The 21,868-nt window shown below is 41.8% G+C and overlaps 1 protein-coding gene across 1 annotated transcript in view; it reads left to right on the top strand.

The window, feature by feature from the left end:
- LOC115077789 (vomeronasal type-2 receptor 26-like) overlaps nucleotides 1-21,868 on the top strand; it is a 472,276-nt gene that overhangs the window by 50,325 nt on the left and 400,083 nt on the right. The window contains exon 4 of the mRNA XM_029580076.1: nucleotides 14,292-14,519. Coding sequence (XP_029435936.1) covers nucleotides 14,292-14,519 — 228 coding nt within the window. The remainder of the gene's footprint in view (nucleotides 1-14,291; nucleotides 14,520-21,868) is intronic.

Raw genomic sequence — 21,868 nt, forward strand, 5'->3', positions numbered from 1 at the left:
GCTATCATTTATTCCATCCAGGAACGTTATCTCTCTAGCGTGACCCGATGATACATTTACCCAGTCTATATTGGGGTAATTGAAGTCTCACAAAATAAACGTCGCATAGATTATAATTTTTTAGATTTTTTTATGTGCATAGAATTTATCTGGAACAGTGGACCATCATAACACCCTTGGTTTTTTAGGCAGTAAGCCATACTTTCAACCTTACAGGGTCATGTTTAATCATCGGTCCATTAAATGTCTTTTGTCTTCTTTATTCAAATGTTCTCTTTCTCCTTTTTTATTCTTTTTATCTTCTTTTTTATTCTTTTTCTAATTAGTAAAATCCTTTGCAATAAATTTAAAGACGGAATTGCCTTACTTGTGCGGAGCGCCGCTGCGCTTCCGACCTTTATCTCCTGTGCCGCCGCGCTATTATCTCCAGCGCTGTCGTGCTTTGTAGGCGAAAAATACTTCTGGGTTTTATGTTGAAAGGATGAACTTCCGATTGAATGTGCTCACACACTTTAGAGCTACTGCAGTCCGACGTACGTTTCGCAATTTGCGCTGCTTCAGGGACTGATCGGGAAGTTGTAGGGTCTAGGCTTGAAAAAATGCAAGGTTAATTCCCGCCGAGATAGCTTCGATATTTAAATGCTGCTATCCAGTTCATATGGTATTTAATACCGCATTCAGCCGCCTACTCCTCTTGTCGGCGTTGTGCGGAGTAGGCGGCTGAATGCGGTATTAAATACCATATGAACTGGATAGCAGCATTTAAATATCAAAGCTATCTCGGCGGGAATTAACCTTGCATTTTTTCAAGCCTAGACCCTACAACTTCCCGATCAGTCCCTGAAGCAGCGCAAATTGCGAAACGTACGTCGGACTGCAGGAGCTCTAAAGTGTGTGAGCACATTCAATCGGAAGTTCATCCTTTCAACATAAAACCCAGAAGTATTTTTCGCCTACAAAGCACGACAGCGCTGGAGATAATAGCGCGGCGGCACAGGAGATAAAGGTCGGAAGCGCAGCGGCGCTCCGCACAAGTAAGGCAATTCCGTCTTTAAATTTATTGCAAAGGATTTTACTAATTATAAAAAGAATAAAAAAGAAGATAAAAAGAATAAAAAAGAAGGAGAAAGAGAACATTTGAATAAAGAAGACAAAAGACATTTAATGGACCGATGATTAAACATGACCCTGTAAGGTTGAAAGTGTGGCTTACTGCCTAAAAAACCAAGGGTGTTATGATGGTCCACTGTTCCAGATAAATTCTATGCACATAAAAAAATCTAAAAAATTATAATCTATGCGACGTTTATTTTGTGAGACAAGTGTAGTTCGTTGCACTTAATAATTAACTGTTCTTATATAGTGGTAATTGAAGTCTCCCATTATTACTGAACAAAGTAATTTGGTTAGCTTCCCTAATTTCTCTTAGCATTTCACTGTCCATCTCACCATCTTGACCAGGTGGACGGTAGTATACCCCTATCACTGTAGTCTTCCCTGACACACAAGGGATTTCTACCCATAAAGATTCAATTTTGTATTTAGTCTCATGCAGGATGTTTATCCTGTTGGACTCTATGCCATCCCGGACATAAAGCGCCACACCTCCTCCCGAGTGCTCCTCTCTGTCATTGCGATATAATTTGTACCCCGGTATAGCACTGTCCCATTGGTTATCCTCTTTCCACCATGTCTCTGAGATGCCAATTAAGTCTATGTCATCATTTACTACTATACATTCTAATTCTCCCATCTTACTTCTTAGACTTCTGGCATTAGCATGCAAACATTTCAAAGTTTGTTTTTTGTTTGTATTTTTATTCTGCTTTTTAATTGATAGGGATAAGTTAGAATTTTTTAGCTCAGGTGAGTTTTTAGTTACAGGCACTTGGACTACTTTTCTAATTATTTTAACCTCACTTTCGGGATGCCCTAATTCTAATGCATCATTAGTATCCTTTAAAGATACCTCTCTCCGAACCATGCGCTGCTGAGCGACTGTCGGCTTTCCCCTTTGTTCTAGTTTAAAAGCTGCTCTATCTCCTTTTTAAAGGTTAGCGCCAGCAGTCTGGTTCCACTCTGGTAAGGGTGGAGCCCATCCCTTCGGAAGAGACTCTCCCTTCCCCAAAAGGTTCCCCAGTTCCTAACAAAACTGAATCCCTCTTCCTTGCACCATCGTCTCATCCACACATTGAGACTCCGGAGCTCTGCCTGCCTCTGGTGACCTGCGCGTGGAACAGGGAGCATTTCAGAGAATGCTACCCTGGAGGTTCTGGATTTAATCTTTCTACCTAAGAGCCTAAATTTGGCTTCCAGAACCTCCCTCCCACATTTTCCTACATCGTTGGTGCCCACATGTACCACGACAGCCGGCTCCTCCCCAGCACTGTCTAAAATCCTATCTAGGTGATGCGTGAGGTCGGCCACCTTCACACCAGGTAGTCATGTTACCAGGCGATCCTCACGCCCACCAGCCACCCAGCTATCTACATTCCTAATAATCGAATCACCAACTATGACGGCCGACCTAACCCTTCCCTCCTGGGCAGTAGGCCTTGGGGAGATATCCTCAGTGCGAAAGGACAATGCATCAACTAGAGAGCAGGTCCTTGCTACAGGATCCTTTCCTGCTACACCTGGTTGGTGCTCTCCCATTATGAGACCTTCTTCCTCCAAGGCAGCACCAGGGCTGCCAGTCTGAAGTTGGGACTTGACTACTATGTCCCTGAAGGTCTCATCTAATTACCTCTCTGTCTGCCACAGCTCCTCCAGGTCTGCCACTCTAGCCTCCAGAGATCGGACTCGTACTCTGAGAGCCAGGAGCTCTTTGCATCGCAAGCACATGTACAACTTCTCACCGGTGGGTAAAAAATCATACATGTGACACTCGATGCAAAAGACTGGGAAGCCCCCCTCTTGCTGCTGGACTGCTGCCTTCATCTCAATTTTGATAAGTTCCTAGTTAAGTTTTAGGTTGCTATGAGAGTAGGAATGTGTCTAACTTCCTTTAAATGTATTAGTGAATTCACTATGTGTCTGGTAGTGGCCTACCGGGGTCTGATCGAATTCTCAATAAAGTTTGTGTTGATGTTTTTTTTTTTTTGTGAAAGTGGCACCTGCCTATAAATTTAGGGATGAGCTAGGGGTGGGTTGGGAAATACAAACAGTCTAACTTCAGTTAGTCAGCTTGAGTGACTCACTGCTCCCTTGATTAACAAATGTTGGTCCCTATTCAAACCCAATCACACTACCTCAACACCTTTCCAAGGTGAGTAACTGAGCTGAACTATTCAACTTTTTTACTTTGGTATATACTGCTCCTAGCTTATTTCTAGCTTCTGGCTACTTTTTTGTGGGTTGGTTTTTTTTGTTTGGATTTTTCAATACAATGCACTCAGTATTAAATACAAACACTCAGCTCTTTAAAAGTCTGGAGAACACTCAGTACTGCAGACTTTTAAAAATAAACACACTACCTACTGCTACCTTATTGACTGACTAAAAATTCAGTCTAACTTGTTTATTCACTGCCTACCTACTGCTACCTTATTGACTGACTTAAAATACAAACAGTCTAACTTGTGTATTCACTGCCTTTCTGACTATTAAAGGTACAAACACACAAACACACTAAATAATATTCCCAAATAGTTAACTTTGCCCCAATACTTTTAAAAAAGTCAATGTCCCAAGCAAAAACTTACTGATTCCTTTCAGCCACCGGCAAGGTGATCCTCTCCTCTCAGTGTTTCCATTGAACACCAGGAGTTCTTTATTGAGCACAGAAAGTGATAAAAGCACGACTCAGGCCGAGTTTCGCTCTATGAGCTGCTTCAGGGGCTAACAAATAAAACATATATAAAAACATATAAATACAAATAAAAACATATACACCATATATAATTAAATCATATAAAAATTATATAAAAAATAAAATTAATAAATGACACACTTAATCACAGCACAAAAGCTTAAAACAGACATGGTCTATGAGTAATTCATATACATTCAAATAAAGTCCATAAATATATTATTAATAGTACTATCTTATTAAATAATAAAAACTACTAATAGAGAATAAATTAATCGGTGCAATCTGTTAGTTGCTACAGAACGTTTTGAATAGAATCATTTGGAATACCTATTATATCTCTTGCAGATGATTTGTCTCCATACAGTAGGTAAACTTTTCCAATGAGCTGAAAAACCAGACATAATTGAACATAAGATACCTCTATGTGAAACAAAGTAACACATCATTGAATCAAAATATCTATTCAAAGTCTGACTGAAAGAAACTCCATAAAACACAAAGATTGAACACAGCAGAGCACTAAGCTAAATGGATTTAAACATCTTTTTGCTAGAATACACTATCTTAAGTTGGAAATACAAAAACATTGACAATGCTATTATTAAGCCAGATTTCAGATAAGAGATAGATTAAAGCAGTCATAGCTTCTTGTCTGATTTTAAATAGCAGTGAGTACACACATCATCGGCTGTCAGCTACATGGCTGCCAAGAGTAAAAATGTCTATTTCTGTTGGTTACGAAAGAATACAGTTTAAAAACTACTATAAATGAATTTTAGCCATATTAATTTTTAAAACTCACTGCTAGAAAACGCTGTCATCACTAAAAAACTGGTCCAAGAAAACAAACCGGTAGCCGATCCAAGATGGCTGTCAGCAACGGAAACACGTGGATGGATCGGAATAAAACAAGGTATTTATTGGAGCTTGCCCGACTCTGGACGAGTTTCGCTCAAAGAGCTGCCTCAGGGACTAAGATAAACAAATAAAATAACACACATACATATAAAATTGAGACAACAAATAAAATGTACATCAAGCCTAAATAAATTATGTAGATAAAAAGGAATAGCCTAGTGGTTAGAGCAGTGGACTATGAACCAGGAGACCAAGATTCAAGTCCCGCTGTCAACTCCTTGTGACCTTGGGCAAGTCACTTTACCCTACATTGCCTCAGGTACAAAAAAAAACTTAGATTGTAAGCCCTCTGGGGATAGAGAAATACCTACAGTACCTGAATGTAAACCGGTGTGATATCTCAATTGAGATGAATGTCGGTATATATAAAAAAAAACAAAAAACAACCATAAATCATATAAAACACACATAAAAACATAATATATTAAATGAATTGATCAAATGAAATGCATCACAGTGGCAATATCGATATATATGATTATATTAATCTGTTTGACAAATATTACGTGTCACAAATATATAAATGTCATAATTGTATGTGTGTACTAATTACAAAAGCATACACTTGAATTGGAGATATGAACATAGGGTGTGCACGTATAGAGAAGGTAAAAAAACTAAAAATAGAAATATGGAGAAAGCAAAGTAAAAATAAAAAATAATAAAAAATAAAAATAATAAATATAGAATGAAAAAAACCGTGTATTCAGGTTTAGATAAAAGGTGTGTGGATGGTATTAAACTTGATTGAAAATATGTAGGAATAAAATAGGTACCTTACACCTTACAAGCCAATCGATTTGGCTTAAAACATCAAAGTTAACATGTAATGAAGACACCGATGATTACACAGCAGATTTCTCGGAAATTATGTTCAAATGAGTTCCTTTTGAAACAGAGGTTTAAAAATTTAAATATTATATAAATTCAAAAAGTAATAAGAAATAATAAATAATGTGTAACAATGTGCTAGATGATTGTGAGAAAACTTTTTCTAAATAAATTTAAACCAGTGAATTTTTAGCTGCTGAATTGGTAAATACATGAATAGACTCAAGGACCGTGAATGTGAAACTGTTCACTATTCGTAGAATCCGACTACACAAATTTGGAACCAAATATCGGTGTCTGAATATTAATAGATCCACAATTTAAAAATTGTAGTGAATCACATATGGTCAGTGTCAGCCCTTAAACAAAGAATGTAAACCCAAGGGTTTTGCAATATATTCTTCAAATCAGGTGGGTTAGAATACTGCCATAGCTTACTCTATTGACAGTAGTATAGATTTAGAGAATGCCTCAATGAGATTGTGTCAGCGCAAACTGTATATGTCAATTGCACTTATACTTAGGACCTACTGTACCTAAACTCCGTTGGTCGCTATTCGTGGAATCCGACTGCACAAATTTGGCGCCAAATATCAGCGTCTGAATATCAGTAAATCTATACCAGTATGATTAAAACATAAAATATGCTGTCACTGCCAATTTATTTTAAAAATGTGATAAAACACATATGGTCAGTGTCAGCCCTTGAACAAAAATTGTAAACCCGAGGGTTTTTCAATGAATTCTTCAAATCAGGTGAGTTTGTCAGTAATGTCAATTTAGTAATGGAGAGAATGTCTCAGCGAGATGGTGTCAGCACATCACTAACTACATATGTCAATTACACTTATCAACGACTGTAATCTCTGTTGTTTATTTAAAAATGCTGATAACCAGAAATACTCAATGGGTGGTAATTCAGCATAAAAAAAATATAAGACAGATAATCTTACAATTGAAGCATAAAATACTTTACTCGAGTAAACTAGTATTGAAAGTCAGAATTGCATCTTCACCATTCCGTGTTGTGATTTTTATACTCTGGGTCAATATAACGCCGTTTTTTGGCGCCATATTTACAATGCTGGCAACGGAGTCTAGATACAGTAGGTTTTAAGCACTTATGGTTTCATACTAATCACAAACCCACTAAAGCACATTGATTTTATTTTATGCTTCGATTGTAAGATTATCTGTCTTATATTTTTTTTATGCTGAATTACCACCCGTTGAGTATTTGTTTATATTAGCCCCTGAGGCAGCTCTTTGAGCGAAACTCGGCCAGAGTCGGGCAAGCTTCAATAAATACCTTGTTTTATACCAATCCATTCACGTGTTTCCATTGATCACTAAAAAACTGACAGATATTAGACGAACTGAAACTATCGCGGCTCACGGACAAATTTTAAAAGAACAGTGTATGCACTTTTCATTTCCTCTTAACTCCTTATCTATCCCAGCCTTATCATCCACTCCGGGGCTAGCTAAGCTTTTCAGCACGCACATCTTTCATCTCCGTGGGCTTCCACGGCACATCACCTCAGATCAGGGTGTCCAGTTTACCTCCAAGTACTGGCGGGCCCTCTTTCAAAGTTCAATATCAACCTAGACTTTACCTCAGCTTACCACCCCCAGGTAAATGGACAAATAGAACGTGTGAATCAGACCCTCAAAACCTTTCTCTGAGCATTCGTAAATGAAGGCAAGACAATTGGGCCACTCTTCTTCCTTGGGCAGAGTTTTCACACAACTCCCACATTAATGTGGCCACTGGAACTTTTCCATTCCTTTTAGTATATGGTAGACAACCACTTCCACCACTTCTTCTACCTTTAGTCGTCCCTTCGCCGGCAACACAACTGACAGTCCAGGAGCTCCACAACCTATGGATCTGGACAAAGGCATGATTCAAAAGGCAGATCAGAAAGCAAAGTATTTCATAGATAGACACCGGCACCCCACTCCCCAGTTTAGACCTGGAGATAAAGTCTGGTTGAATACTTTATAATAATAATAAATAAATAAATAAATAAATACCCGCAATATCCGCCTTTGAGTTCCTTCCATGAGGATAGGGCCCCATTACATTGGCCAATTCTCCATTCTACACCAGATTGGCCCTGTCACTTACCAACTCTGGCTCCCATGACCTTAAGGATCCATGACATATTCTATGTCTCTCTTCTCAAATCAGTGGTCTTGTCCAGGCCCACCAGGGACACCCAACCCCACAGAAGGTATCTTCTGATGAAAATCAGGTATACCAAGTTTACCACAGGAACAAAAAGTGGGAATATCTGTTATCCTGGGAAGAATATGGCCCAGAGGAAAACTCTTGGAAGCCAGCATCCAACATTTTGGTTAAAACACTTCTCCAAAGCTTTCATGCTCTACACCATAGAAATCCCAAACCCCTGGGAGGGGGGCGAAGAGGAGGGGTTACTGTTGTGATGGCTGGCCATTGCAACACACAGTCAGCCATGCCTACCCTCTGAACCTGTACTGCCTGGCCTCCTACTCCCAAGAGTTGCCACTGCCGCTGCCACGCTGCCAACCTCAGCCCTCCCTAGGCGTGCACATACAGACCCATTCAACACTTAATGGGGCTATGGCAGGAAAACTTCCTGTGGTCCCGGATGCCCACGTCAGCAGGGAGGGCCTATTTAAGGCAACCCCTGCTGCTCTAACATTGCCTCAGCAAGAGGTCGCACTCTCCTGAGTCTATAAGTTGCTTGTCCATGTTCCTGCTCCAGTTCCTGTTCTTCCTCTCCTCCTGGCCCTGTGCTCCTGCACTGGACCTGCTCTCCTGTTCCATGGATGGTTCTTCTAGCATTGACCCTGGTACGTTCTTCAGATTTTGTCTGTCTGCTGCCCTTCCTGACCTTTGGCTTCTTCCCCAGATTTTGTCTGTCTGCTGCCCGACCTGACCTTTGGCCTGTTCCCTGGATTCACCTATCTGCTGCCTACCCCTGACCTTGGCCTGTCTGCTTCTGCCTTCACCTGTCATCTTCCTGGATTTGTCACTCAGAGACCCATGCCTATGTCCAGCCGACCCCGGTACCCAAGGGCTCCACCTGTGGGGAATGAGGGTTGGTAGTGGTGAAGGTCCAGTGGGGCCTCTGCACCTCTCTGCTCCACCTGATGACTATGGGGACCCCCAGAGGGGAGCTCCTTCTGCTGGTAGTGTCTACCCCACCTTGGCCAAGGGTCCACACAGCAGCACTTGACTGAGAACCACATAACTAGATCACCAAAGAAAAGAAAGGAACACTCAATGAAGACAAAACCATTCCAGAAAATCTAAATTGATTCTTTGCTCCAGTTTTTACTGAGGAGGAAACATTCCCTGAAGGTGATGATTCAGATGGACTAAAAAATATCATGGTGAAACAGGAAGACCTAATAGATCAGGGGTTCTCAATCCAGTCCTCTGAACTTACTTAAGCAATCAGGTTTTCAGTAGGGATGTGCAATCGTTTTTGCCAAATTGGAAAATTTCAAAGAAATAGTTTTAACTGTTTAACTGATACAGGGGATCTCTGAGGGAACTATGGGAACTGTAAAGCTAAATTAGTTTGGTATATAGGCAGACAAGATAAGCCATACTCTTTTTTATGCTGTTTCAAAGTCTAACACCTTTCTTTGTTATAGGAAACCTTAAGGTGGTAAAAAGCCTGATATTTTCTTAAAGCTATTTTGAGCCCAAAAGGGGTGGTCCATGGAGGCAACCCTTATGGAGGGGGGATTATTGTTATGATCAGTGGGTATTGCAATTCTAGCTACATAGAAACATAGAAATGATGGCAGAAAAGAACCAGTGGTCCATCCGGTCTGCTCAGCAAGCTTCCTATGGTAGTATCTGCCAAGCCATGCAGGTTACCCCAATTATCAGTCAGTTTTGATTGTCGTACTTTGATTATGGACTTGGCCGTATAAACAGTATTGTGTTTTTTCCTAAATGTTTGCGCATTGGTAACCCAGATTATAAAAAAGTCATGGCTCATGTTGTATCTGGATCCAAATTCCTCTTTCTTTCCCCCTCCACCCTCCTCCTTTGAAGCAGAGAGTGATGTTGCAGTTACATCAAAAGCATCAAAGCTTATTGGTTAAGGGTGGTAAACCCATGCCTTTTGATAAGGGTAGTAACTGCTGCTCTGTTCATCAGCAAGGGGTCACGGAAAAGTACTGTGGCACTGTTGGTCCCTGAGGCTTGATTGCTTGGACCAACAGAGTCCTAGGAGAGAGCAGTAGAAACAAAGAAGAAAATATAAGTATCAAAGCCAAGAAGTACACATATACTGTTTGGCATGAGATGCACATTTTGTACCTCAATTGGTATGTACATCTTATGCCAAATGATGTGAACAACTGTAGCAGCCTTGCTATTTACAGGATCATGTGGTGTCTAGCTGCTCAGCCATGCCCTCAAACATATCTGGTCCCAGCCATTGACAAGGTGCTCCTCCATCAGTGTCAACACTATCAGACAAGGGGCTTCTCCTCTGGTCTGTATATATTTGCTCCTATTCAACACCTTCATTTTCAATTGGGCCTTTATGTCACAATACCTATAGGCCACGTGCTCCCTACTCCATTTCACGCCACTGTGCCTGGATAAAGCATGAACAATGGTACACCATATATTAGAGATGTGCAATCATTTATCACGAATTAGGCAATTACAACGAAATTGCCTAATTCATCGTGGTTCGGGGGCCCCGAAACCCGAAAAGGATTTTCACCGAACTTCGGGGAACATCCGTTTTTCGGGTTTGTATGGGGAGAGAGGCACATTTTTTTTTAAAATTAAAAACCACCCCAAATATTAACATTAACTATAACCCCCCCCCCCCATCCCGATCCCTCCCCAAGACTTACCAACATCCCTGGTGGTACAGCGGGATCCCGGGTGCCATTTGTCCCTCCGTGCCCGGTGTGCCACTGCTAGCCACGCTCAAAATGGTGCCAAATAGCCTCTGAACTACTATGTCACAGGGGCTACCGGCGCCATTGTTCAGCCCCTGTCACATGGCAGAACCGACCAATGGCGCCGAAAGCCCCTGTGACACAGAATGGGCAAAGGCTATCGGCGCCATTTTGATTATAGGCAGCTGACAATGAAATCACTCCCGGACCCCCGCTGGACCCCCAGGGATTATTGGCAAGCCTTGGGGGGGGATCAGGAGGCCCCCCCAAGCTGGCCAAAAAGCTTGCCAATAATCCCTGGAGGTCCAGCGGGGGTCCGAGAGCGATGTCGTTGTCAGCTGCCAATAATCAAAATGGCACCGATAGCCTTTGCCCATACTATGTCACAGGGGCTTTTGGCGCCATTGGTCAGCCCCTGTCACATGGTAGGAGAACCGACCAATGGTGCCGAAAGCCCCTGTGACATAGTATGGGCAAAGGCTATGGGCGCCATTTTGATTATTGGCAGCCGACAACGACATCGCTCCCGGACCCCCGCTGGACCCCCAGGGATTATTGGGGGATTATTGGGGGTCCAGGAGCGATTTCATTGTCGGCTGCCAATAATCAAAATGGCGCCGATAGCCTTTGCCCATACTATGTCACAGGGGCTTTCGGCGCCATTGGTCGGTTCTCCTACCATGTGACAGGGGCTGACCAATGGCGCCGGTAGCCCCTGTGACATAGTAGTTCAGAGGCTATTCGTCACCATTTTGAGCGTGGCTAGCAGTGGCACACCAGGCACGGAGGGACAAATGGCACCCGGGACCCCGCTGGACCACCAGGGATGTTGGTAAGTCTTGGGGAGGGATCGGGATGGTGGTGGGGGGGGGGTTGTATGTAATGTATTAAAATGAATTTAAATGCGTGGGGTGGGGTTATTTTTAGCTTCGTTTTCCCGCGTCATTTTTTGGCCCGGTTTCGGTTTTCCCCGTTTAGTTTTTTTTTTGTTTTCAAAAAAACTAAATGATAAAAACCGAACTTTACCACGAAGTATCCGAGTCAAAAAGCGACCCGGTAGAAAAAAATGAAGCACATCTCTACCATATATGGCCCTTGGATGCCCTCAATATCCTGGCTGAAATTACTGAAGAACACTGCATAATGTTCAAAGACCCCTACGATAATCATTTCATTGTCTTTCATGCTGAGCTTTAAATCCCTCTGACAAGGGTGCCCTGAGGCCTAGCTGCCAGAATGAGGTGTCACTTCCACTTCTGGAGAAGTGTCCTCCCTTTCCTCACTCTTGTTCCCTCTCCCTTCACTTAATCCCCCATCCTGCCCTTGCCCTACAAACCCCTCTGTCCTGTCTATCCTTAGCCTGCCATCCTCCTCCCTCCAAATTCACCTGCCTATTCCCTTCCCCTTCCCCCTCCCACCCCCTCCTATTCCCTTCCCTCCTGTCTATCTCTGCTCCTGTTAATGACCCTACTCCTGTTCCTCCTGCCTTTGTCCTCTCTCCCCTATCCTCCCTCATCCCCTCACTCCAGATGATTGTCCTTCCCTCTATCTTCACTTCTCGAACACTCCATCTTCTCAACACCACCCCTCCTCACCACTCCTCCTCTGTTTCACCACCATGCCTCAACACCACACCTCACCACTACTTCTTCAAACACAAAGACAGACAAACAGGACAAACTAACAAAAGATTTCACTTCAACAAAGACCAAGGGAAAGGGAAACAGAGGCAACATAAGACAAGTCAGATAATCAGAAAAAAGCTACTCCCAGTAACATAATAGACCACTCACCTGTTCTCCTCTCCTCTCTCCAAATGCCTGACAAATCCTCAAAGAGGCAGTTGCAGGAAGTTGGTATATATAAACAAAAAAATAACTCATGATACAGTAAATGAAACACAACGCAGTAAATGATGCGTGCCGCATAAAATGGAGCACAACATGATGATGCTACATATGAAACACTGACACAACACATGACACAATAACATATCTTGCTTCATGAAAATTTCAAATGCAATGCAATAGACAGGAAATAAGCCTAACCACCCATTTTTTAAATCTTGGATGCTATTTCTGTTATGTTTATAGCAATTTGTTAATTCTAGGCCTTAGTTAGGTGTTATCTTTTTTATCTACATTTCTGTTTTAGGAAGATATGTTAATCACCTAAGTGTGAATAAATCTAAAATCTTTCAATAATGTCAATAGTTATATCAAGTTTTTTTGTAAATATTGTTTGTTCTACTGAATATTGTCATTTTCTTAGATCTTCATAACAGGCACTCCCAACCAAACACATTATTTTCCCTATGCTTAATCATTGGTCTCAGATCCACTTGTATTTATATTTTTTCATTTTTTCTTGTATTGTAAATAAAATATCAGCTTATCTGCATAGTATTTATGGGCAGTTGTTTTCACCTCATCAAGGCATTTGTATCTGCCATTCCCCTGCCATCTAGCTTGATGGACTCTTTACCTGGGTATTTCAAGCTAGGGTGAGAGAACATTGTACAATAGGGATGTGAATTGTGCTTCTGATGATTGAAAATATCGTATGATATTTTCAAAATCGTCAGAAATCAGGAGCTCCCCGAAACCGATAGGAAAACCCCACAAAATTGTTCATGGGGTTCTCTTATCATTTTGGGGGAGGGCGGGAAAAATGGCACACCAAAACAATCCCTAAACCCACCCAGACTCTTTAAAACTGTTCCCTTAGCTTCCCCCACCATCCCGAACCCCCCCAAAACATTTTACAAGTATCTGGTGGTCCAGTGGGAATTCCGGGAGTGATCTCCCTCTCTCAGGCCGTTGGCTGCCACTAATGAAAATGGCGCCGATGGCCCTTTGCTCTTACCATGTGACAGGGTATCCGTGCCATTGGCCGGCCCCTGTCACATAGTAGGCGCACTGGATGGCCTGCACCATTTTTGAAGATGGTGCCGGCCATCCATTACTCGTACCATGTGACAGGGGCCAGCCAATAGCACGGATACTCTGTCACATGGTAAGTGCAAAGGGCCATCGGCGCCATTTTCATTAGTGGCAGGCATATGGTATGGCTTAATACTACGAAAAAAGGTGTAGTTATTTTTGGTGTTAAAACTGTGTAGTATGGCATTGCACAGTGCAATGCCATCCCCTATTTCCATTAATCCTGCCCAAACTCCTCACCCCTTACAAAATTTGCATTCATACCTTGCGGTGCACCGATTATCGCATGCAATATGACATTAACATATGTGTTAGGGTTTTTTCACATGTTTTAAATGCCCTAATGCATGTGTTAACATATCATGGCTTGATAAATGACCCCGTTATTTTTTGTTGAAACAATTTACATTTCTCAGTTAAACAGGGTCTAATGCCAAGCATTCAAAATGAAACAGGTCAGTGCTTAGTTCCTTTCAACTTTATATACTTAGCAGCAGGAATGACTGAAGATGTGTTCCAGGGGGTGAAGTTGTAATGAAAAAGAAAATATTTACACTCACTCTTTTGACTTATGTCCCTATGTCCGCTTTGAAATATTGGGCACAAATCTGTACTTACCTGCAGATTTTAGTTGTATACAGATCGTTAAAAAATTACCATCCCCACATATTTTATGTATCCTTTGCTTTGAAAAGGATATTACAAGATTAAGCTTCCCCACACTAAACATTTGCTACTGAACAATTTTCAAAATAGTCACCATCACAACTTCACCACTCTAATGGCCACTTTTTTTTCATTTTAATTTACAAATCCATGTAAAATTCTAGAGTACTCTAATCATGTTTTCCTGGTTTTAGCTGAACCATCATTTGAAAAATATTCACTTTAGAACTTCAGCTGGTGATGAGGTTTTCTTTGATGATGAAGGGAAATTGCAAGGTCAGTTTGACATCATAAACTGGCTGATCTTTCCAAATGAAACTGTCCAGGAAGTTCAAATAGGAAGTTTTGCCTCTTCTGCCCTGCAGGGTCATCAGCTGCTCATCAATGTGAGTGCCATTGAGTGGGGACCAAACATTACAGAGGTAAGGACAAGCAAAACACTCAATTACATTGAAAGAAGATGGATGAAAATAAGCTTAATGAAAGAGGTTATTGGTGTAACTTACTGTTGTCTTCATATTGTAAGTAGACCCAGACCAACAACCATTCCTATATATCTGAGATACAGAAATCATTTCATTCTAAAGATTAAGGGAATATTTAAAGAGGAAAACTGAAGTTTAAGTATAACTCATACAGCAAAATTTACTTTGCCTACTGGAGAATTAAAATCTTCAGAGGGATAGCTGTGTTAATCTGGTTTACCAAAATTGACTGGAATTGATTGGCACCTTATCCACTAACTAATTAAAACATGAGATTTTGAAGACAGAGTCCACTTTGTCATATGCATGACAAAGTGCATCTCATGCATCTGATGAAGTGGAGTTAGTCTTCAAAATCTCATGCTTTAATAAATTAGTTGGTCTATAAGGTGCCACTGGACTCTTGTCATTGTTGGACAATTAAAGTTTACATTCAAATACATCATGAACAATCTCATCTTGAAGTGCAATAGTTTTTAATCCTTCTCCTGAAGGCTGGAGGGTTTGGGTGAGATTGAAAGAAAGGAAAAAGAACACTCATTTCAGTTATATCTCAGACAAATTAACAAATAGCATGTGAAAAGCAGGGACAAATGTGGCACAAACAAATACACTTCTAATAAGGAGCACACTGTCTTCTATGCATGCAATCAAGCAGGTTGCAACTGCAAGATATCAGAACTTTGGAGATGCAACTACTCGCTCTTGGTAGTCTATGAAAAAGAAAAAAATGTGAAGTATCTCAGACACAGGAAGATAATAGTTACATTAAGAAGCAAAAATATGGAATAGAAAAGCATAATCAGCATAAAGAGAAGATAAAATATTAAACCTAATTCAATCCTTCATCAATAACACCCAATCTATATGTCTGAACACAAAAATAAAATCAAAATGTTCCAGTTTCGACACCTCCTCCACCATCCAGATCCAATCAATCATCAAGAGAATGAATCATGCCAACCACCCTCTGTATAGCATCCACCTTACAAGCCTCAATACAATTTAACCTATTATAATAAAATTAATCACCAAGATCGTGAATTTATCACTTACTGAAGGAAACTATCCCAATTGTCTCAAATCAGCAATAATCAAACCCATACTAAAAAAGAATAACCTCGACCCAAATAACCTATCAAATTACCGCCCTATTTCTAATCTACCCTTTATTGCCAAAATCATAGAAAAAGTAGTTCACTCTCAACTTGATAAATACCTGGAAACAAACAACATCCTATCCCCAAACCAATAAGGTTTCAGAAAAAACCTCAATACTGAGACTCTCCTTCTCTCTTTAAATGACACTATTCTAAGAGGATTTGATAATGGAAAGCAATATTTTCTAGTACTCCTTGACCTTTCTGTAGCTTTTGATACAGTAAATCATCAAATTCTTCTAGAACGACTATCTGAAATTGGTTTAACAGAGACTACACTACAATGGTTTTCATCCTATCTCTCCAACAGAAGCTACCAAGTTTTATTCAATAACAACATCTCTAAGAAAATTAACTTCAATACTAGAGTTCCACAAGCTTCAGCATTATCTGTCACTCTATTCAACATATACCTTTTACCAATTTGCCAGCTACTAAATGGTCTTCAAATCACCCACTACCTCTATGCAGATGACATACAACTTTTAATTCCCATAAAAAACTCCATTGATGAAGCATATAAAGAAACTTCTATACTACTTGAATCAAACAACTCCTTACAAAATTAAAACTCATAATCAACATTGATAAAACCGAAATACTTATCATGAACAAAAAACCCAATGTAACACCACCACCTCTATTCGCAACAAACAATCAAATTAACAAAACATCCCCTGTCACTCAGCCAGAAACCTTATTATTATTATTATTGGTTTTTTTTTTATATATACCGACATTCGATCTCAATCGAGATATCACATCAGTTTACATTCAGGTACTGTAGGTATTTCTCTATCCCCAGAGGGCTTACAATCTAAGTTTTTGTACCTTGGAGTAATCGTTGATAATAAACTATCTTACAATAACCACATAACTACCAAAATCAAAGCAGGATATCACAATCTCCTAATTCTAAGGCGCATAAAACCTTTTCTAAATTCAGTAGATTTCAGAACAGTTTTACAACTAATAATTTTCTCAACCATTGACTACTGTAATTCCCTCATGATTGGCCTTCCGTATATCAACATCAAGCCTCTTCATATTCTTCAGAACTCAGCAGCCAGAATTTTAACTGGAAAAAAAAACAAGAATGATCACATCACCCCAATATTAACTTCACTATACTGGCTTCCTATCCCAAAAGATAAATATGTTCATGCTGCTTATCCCTGGGATAAGCAATGGATTTCCCTAAGTCTAGCTTAATAATGGGTTATAGATTTTTACTCCAGAAATTTTCCCAAACCTATTTAAGAACCAAGCTACAACTCAGCTTCCATCATGTCTTCTGGCAATGAATTCCAGAGCTAAAGTATGCATTGAGTAAAAACATATTTCCTCCAATTTGATTTTAATGTAAACAATCCCACCCATAAAGCAGGGCACATCCTAGATCTAATTTTCATCAGTCACAATAACTGCATAATCAGTTCCAGGGATGTGCAGAGCAAAATTTTATGTTCATATTTCTTATGTCCGAAAGGGGGTCCCACTTGCGGCCAATATGGACATAAAAAAAATCCAATGAGTTGGGTATATGTACATATGTGCAAAAAAAAAATTTAAACCCCCTCACCCTCCTTAATCCCCCCCCCCAGACTTACCACAACTCCCTGGTGATCGAGTGAGGAGTGAGGACGTCATTTCTGCAATCCTTGGCGAGAAGCATGTGACGTCGGCGGCACGTCAAGTGACGCGGCGTCACGTGATTCCCGGCGAGTTCGCGCCGGACGGCTCGTTCGGCCCAAAAAGAACTTTTGGCCAGCTTGGGGGGGCCTCCTGACCCCCTCAAGCTGGCCAAAAGTTCTTTTTGGGCGGAACGAGCCGTCCGGCGCGAACTTGCCGGGAATCACGTGACGTCGGCGTCACGTGATTCCCGGCTCATTCGCGCCGGACGGCTCGTTCGGCCCAAAAAGAACTTTTGGCCAGCTTGGGGGTCCTCCTGACCCCCCCAAGCTGGCCAAAAGTTCTTTTTGGGCCGAACGAGCCGTCCGGCGCAAACGAGCCGGGAATCACGTGACGCCGGCGTCACTCGACGTGCCGCTGACGTCACATGCTTCTCGCCAAGGATTGCAGAAATGGCGTCCTCACTCCTCGCTCCATCACCAGGGAGTTGTGGTAAGTCGGGGGGGGGGGGGGATTAAGGAGGGTGAGGGGGTTTATATTTTTATTTTGGCTCAACAATCGCGATTTCCCACATATCGAACATATCTATGTTCGATATGTGGGAAATCCGATCGTTTATGTCGAATCAATTTTTTAAGTTAAAAAAAAATATGAGTTGCATTTTACTAATGCGGTCAATCCGAATGCACACCCCTAATCAGTTCTTCTCACAGACTTCTGCCCTGGTCTGAACACCAACAATAATAGCAGAAATAATCCTCTTCACCAAACAACAAATAAGCGCATATAATAATCAATCTTTCATTTACCGGAAAAAGATAGAACTTGAAACACTCAAAGAAACTATTAAAAATAAAATATCTGAATTTGTTCATGATAATGCCTTCTCAGTCTTTGATTCCTGGGATAAAATCATCAATGAAATAGCAGATACCCTATGCCCAATCCAAAAAAAAAAAAAAATGCATTCCAAAATGAAGGCATCACAATGAAACATAAGAAATTATAGTACAACGATGCTAAACAGACCCTGAGAAAATTTGAAAAGCAATGGAGTAAATGCCATTTAAAGGAATCCTGAGAAAAATACAAGTTGTGCTGGGAGGTGGACTCTTGGCCTGGTGCAGGATTGGTAGGCTCCCTGGTCTGACCCAGAGAGCACCTACCACAAGGAGGCGGAGCACAGGAGGAGACAGAGGCTAGTTGGAGCTTCACCAATAGCAACCCGGGGTTCCCTCAGGTTGAGCTCTTGGTTACCTGGGCCGCCTGGTCTTAGGTGGGCCTCGCAGGATCTCCGAGAGATAAAGTTCAAAGATGTGCCACCACGAACAAGGGTGCAAGGTCAATGTTCAGGTTCGATAGCCCAGGAGTCAGAGAAGGCCAGAACAGAGTGAGTGGAGAGCAAGATCAAGGCCAGAGTCAAGGATAGTATAGTCAGCCAAAGCAGGGGTCAGTACCAATGGTCAGTCCGTGAACAGTCAAACAGGCAAAGGTCAGTATCCAGGCAGCGATCAGACATGGTCACTAGTCAGGCAGAGGTCAGTTCCAGGCAGCGTGCGGACTTGGTCAGTGGACAGGCAGAGGTCATTTCCAGGCAGCATGCAGACATGGTCAAGGAAACAGGCAAAAGTCAAATCCAGGTGGCGATCAAACGTAGTCAAAGAACAGGCAGATGTCAGTACCGAGAAGATAGTCCGAATGGTACTACCTGGGGAGACAAAGGAATAGGAGGATGCTGGAACAGGAGGACGCTGGAACAGAGACTGGAACAAAGACTGGAACAAGACACTGGAAACACAGAGAGGAAAACTTGCTATCACAATGTGATCGACCCGATTGCCAAGGCACTGTTCAGAGTAACACGCCTGGCCTTTTATACAGAGGAGCTGTGATGTCATCGGGAGGTGCCGGGACAGCGTTTCCCAAGCTGGGGCTTTTAAATAAGGTGACATTGGCCACCCATGCCTAGGGGCATGGCCGACGAGCAGGACAACGCGGAGCCCCTGCGGGAGCTCTTCTGTGAGACCGGCAATGGCAATGGTGAGCGGGGGAGCCGGGGACGCTGCGGACTTGCAGCAGTGGCAGAGGGAGTGAGGCCTGTGCTGGTAGACAGATGGGAGAGGTGAGCAGGACCAGCCTTGGAGTGCTACAGTATCCCCCCTTCTAGGCCTCCCCCTTACCAACTTGGGCTTCTCAGGATGGCTTCAGTGGAACTCTGCAAGGAGGTTCTTGTCATATATGTGGTGGGAGGGCTACCAGGAATTCTCTTCCAGACCAAAGCATTCCCACGACAGGAGGTATTCCCAACAACCTGATGATGGATGGTCTAGGACCTCTTTCACTTGGAGAATATCCTCGGGTTCAGTGTCAAGCTGAATCCGTAGGTCTCCGAGAGGGCCAAGGCATTGCTAATGGCTTTAATACACATGGAATGTGTTGTGATTTCCCATGGAAGTGGGTAGTTGCAGCTGGTAGGTAAACGCATCTATGCGTTGGATGATCAGGAAAGGTCCGATGAGCCTGGGAGCCAATCTCTGAGATGGGAGACGTAGCTTGATATGTCTCATACTCAGCCAGACTTTCTGGCCAGGCCTGAACAGAGGTGCAGTGTGCCGATGAATGACCAGGAAGTGTTTAGCTCGCTCAGCAGCCTGACCCAATCTCTCACTGACCTGGTTCCATAGGCGGCGGATGGTAAGAGCCGTAGACTAGGTTGCAGGAGAGGGCATGGAAAGTGGCACTGGTAGGGGAAGACGTGGCTGGCGACCATGCACCACAGAAAAGGGTGAGAAGTCAGTGGTGGAGCCAATGTGGGTACTGTGGGACAGCTGAGCCCAGGGCAAGAGATCGGCCCAGTTGTTCTGCTGATCATTTACATATGACCGTAGGAAGGTCTTTAGGATGCGGTTGGTTCTTTCTGCTTGGCCATTTGCATGAGGATGGTAAGCTGATGTGAAGTTCAGAGAGATGTTGAAATTTTTACATAATGAGCACCAGTACTTAGTGGCAAATTGGCAGAATCAATGATTGGGACAATTACTGACCAATATCCAATCTGCCTTTCATCACAAAAGTCCTAGAAAAAGAAGTTCTATCTCAATTAGAGAGCAACCTAGAAGACAACAATATACTATACCTAAACCAATTCAGATTCAGAAAAAAATGCTCAACAGAAACCCTACTCATTTCTTTAACCGACTCTGTTCTACAAGGCTTTGACAACAATGAATCATATATCCTAGTATTAATAGATTTAAGGGCAGTATTCATCACGGTTGACCATACCAAACTATGCCACTGAGAGAAATTAGAATAAACAGACAGGTTAGCCTGACTTCAGTGCCAGGAAAAATAATGGAAAGTGTTCTAAACATCAAAATCACAGAACATATAGAAAGACATGGTTTAATGGAACAAAGTCAGCATGGCTTTACCCAAGGCAAGTCTTGCCTCACAAATCTGCTTCACTTTTTTGAAGGAGTTAATAAACATGTGGATAAAGGTGAACTGGTAGATGTAGTGTACTTGGATTTTCAGAAGGCGTTTGACAAAGTTCCTCATGAAAGGCTTCTAGGAAAAGTAAAATGTCATGGGATAGGTGGCGATGTCATTTCGTGGATTACAAACTGGCTAAAAGACAGGAAACAGAGAGTAGGATTAAATGGGCAATTTTCTCAGTGGAAGGGAGTGGACAGTGGAGTGCCTCAGGGATCTGTATTGGGACCCTTACTTTTCAATATATTTATAAATGATCTGGAAAGAAATACGACAAGTGAGATAATCAAATTTGCAGATGACACAAAATTGTTCGGAGTAGTTAAATCACAAGCAGATTGTGATAAATTGCAGGAAGACCTTGTGAGACTAGAAAATTGGGCATCCAAATGGTAGATGACAATTAATGTGGATAAGTGCAAAGTGATGCATATAGGGAAAAATAGCCCATGCTATAATTACACAATTTTGGGTTCCATATTAGGTGCTACAACCCAAGAAAGAGATCTAGGTGTCATAGTGGATAACACATTGAAATTGTCGGTTCAGTGTGCTGCGGCAGTCAAAAAAGCAAACAGAATGTTGGGAATTATTAGAAAGGGAATGGTGAATAAAACGGAAAATGTCATAATGCCTCTGTATCACTCTATGGTGAGAAAGCAACATGAATACTGTGTACAATTCTGGTCGCCGCATCTCAAAAAAGATATAATTGCGATGGAGAAGGTACAGAGAAGGGCTAACAAAATGATAAGGGGAATGGAACAGCTCCCCTCTGAGGAAAGACTAAAGAGGTTAGGACTTTTCAGCTTGGAGAAGAGACGGCTGAGGGGGGACATGATAGAGGTGTTTAAAATCATGAGAGGTCTAGAACGGGTAGATGTGAATAGGTTATTTACTCTTTCGGATAATAGAAAGACTAGGGGACACTCCATGAAGTTAGCATGGGGCACATTTAAAACTAATCGGAGAAAGTTCTTTTTTACTCAATGCACAATT

This window comes from Rhinatrema bivittatum, chromosome 16 (genome assembly GCF_901001135.1).
Source record: "Rhinatrema bivittatum chromosome 16, aRhiBiv1.1, whole genome shotgun sequence".
Taxonomy (NCBI): Eukaryota; Metazoa; Chordata; class Amphibia; order Gymnophiona; family Rhinatrematidae; genus Rhinatrema; species Rhinatrema bivittatum.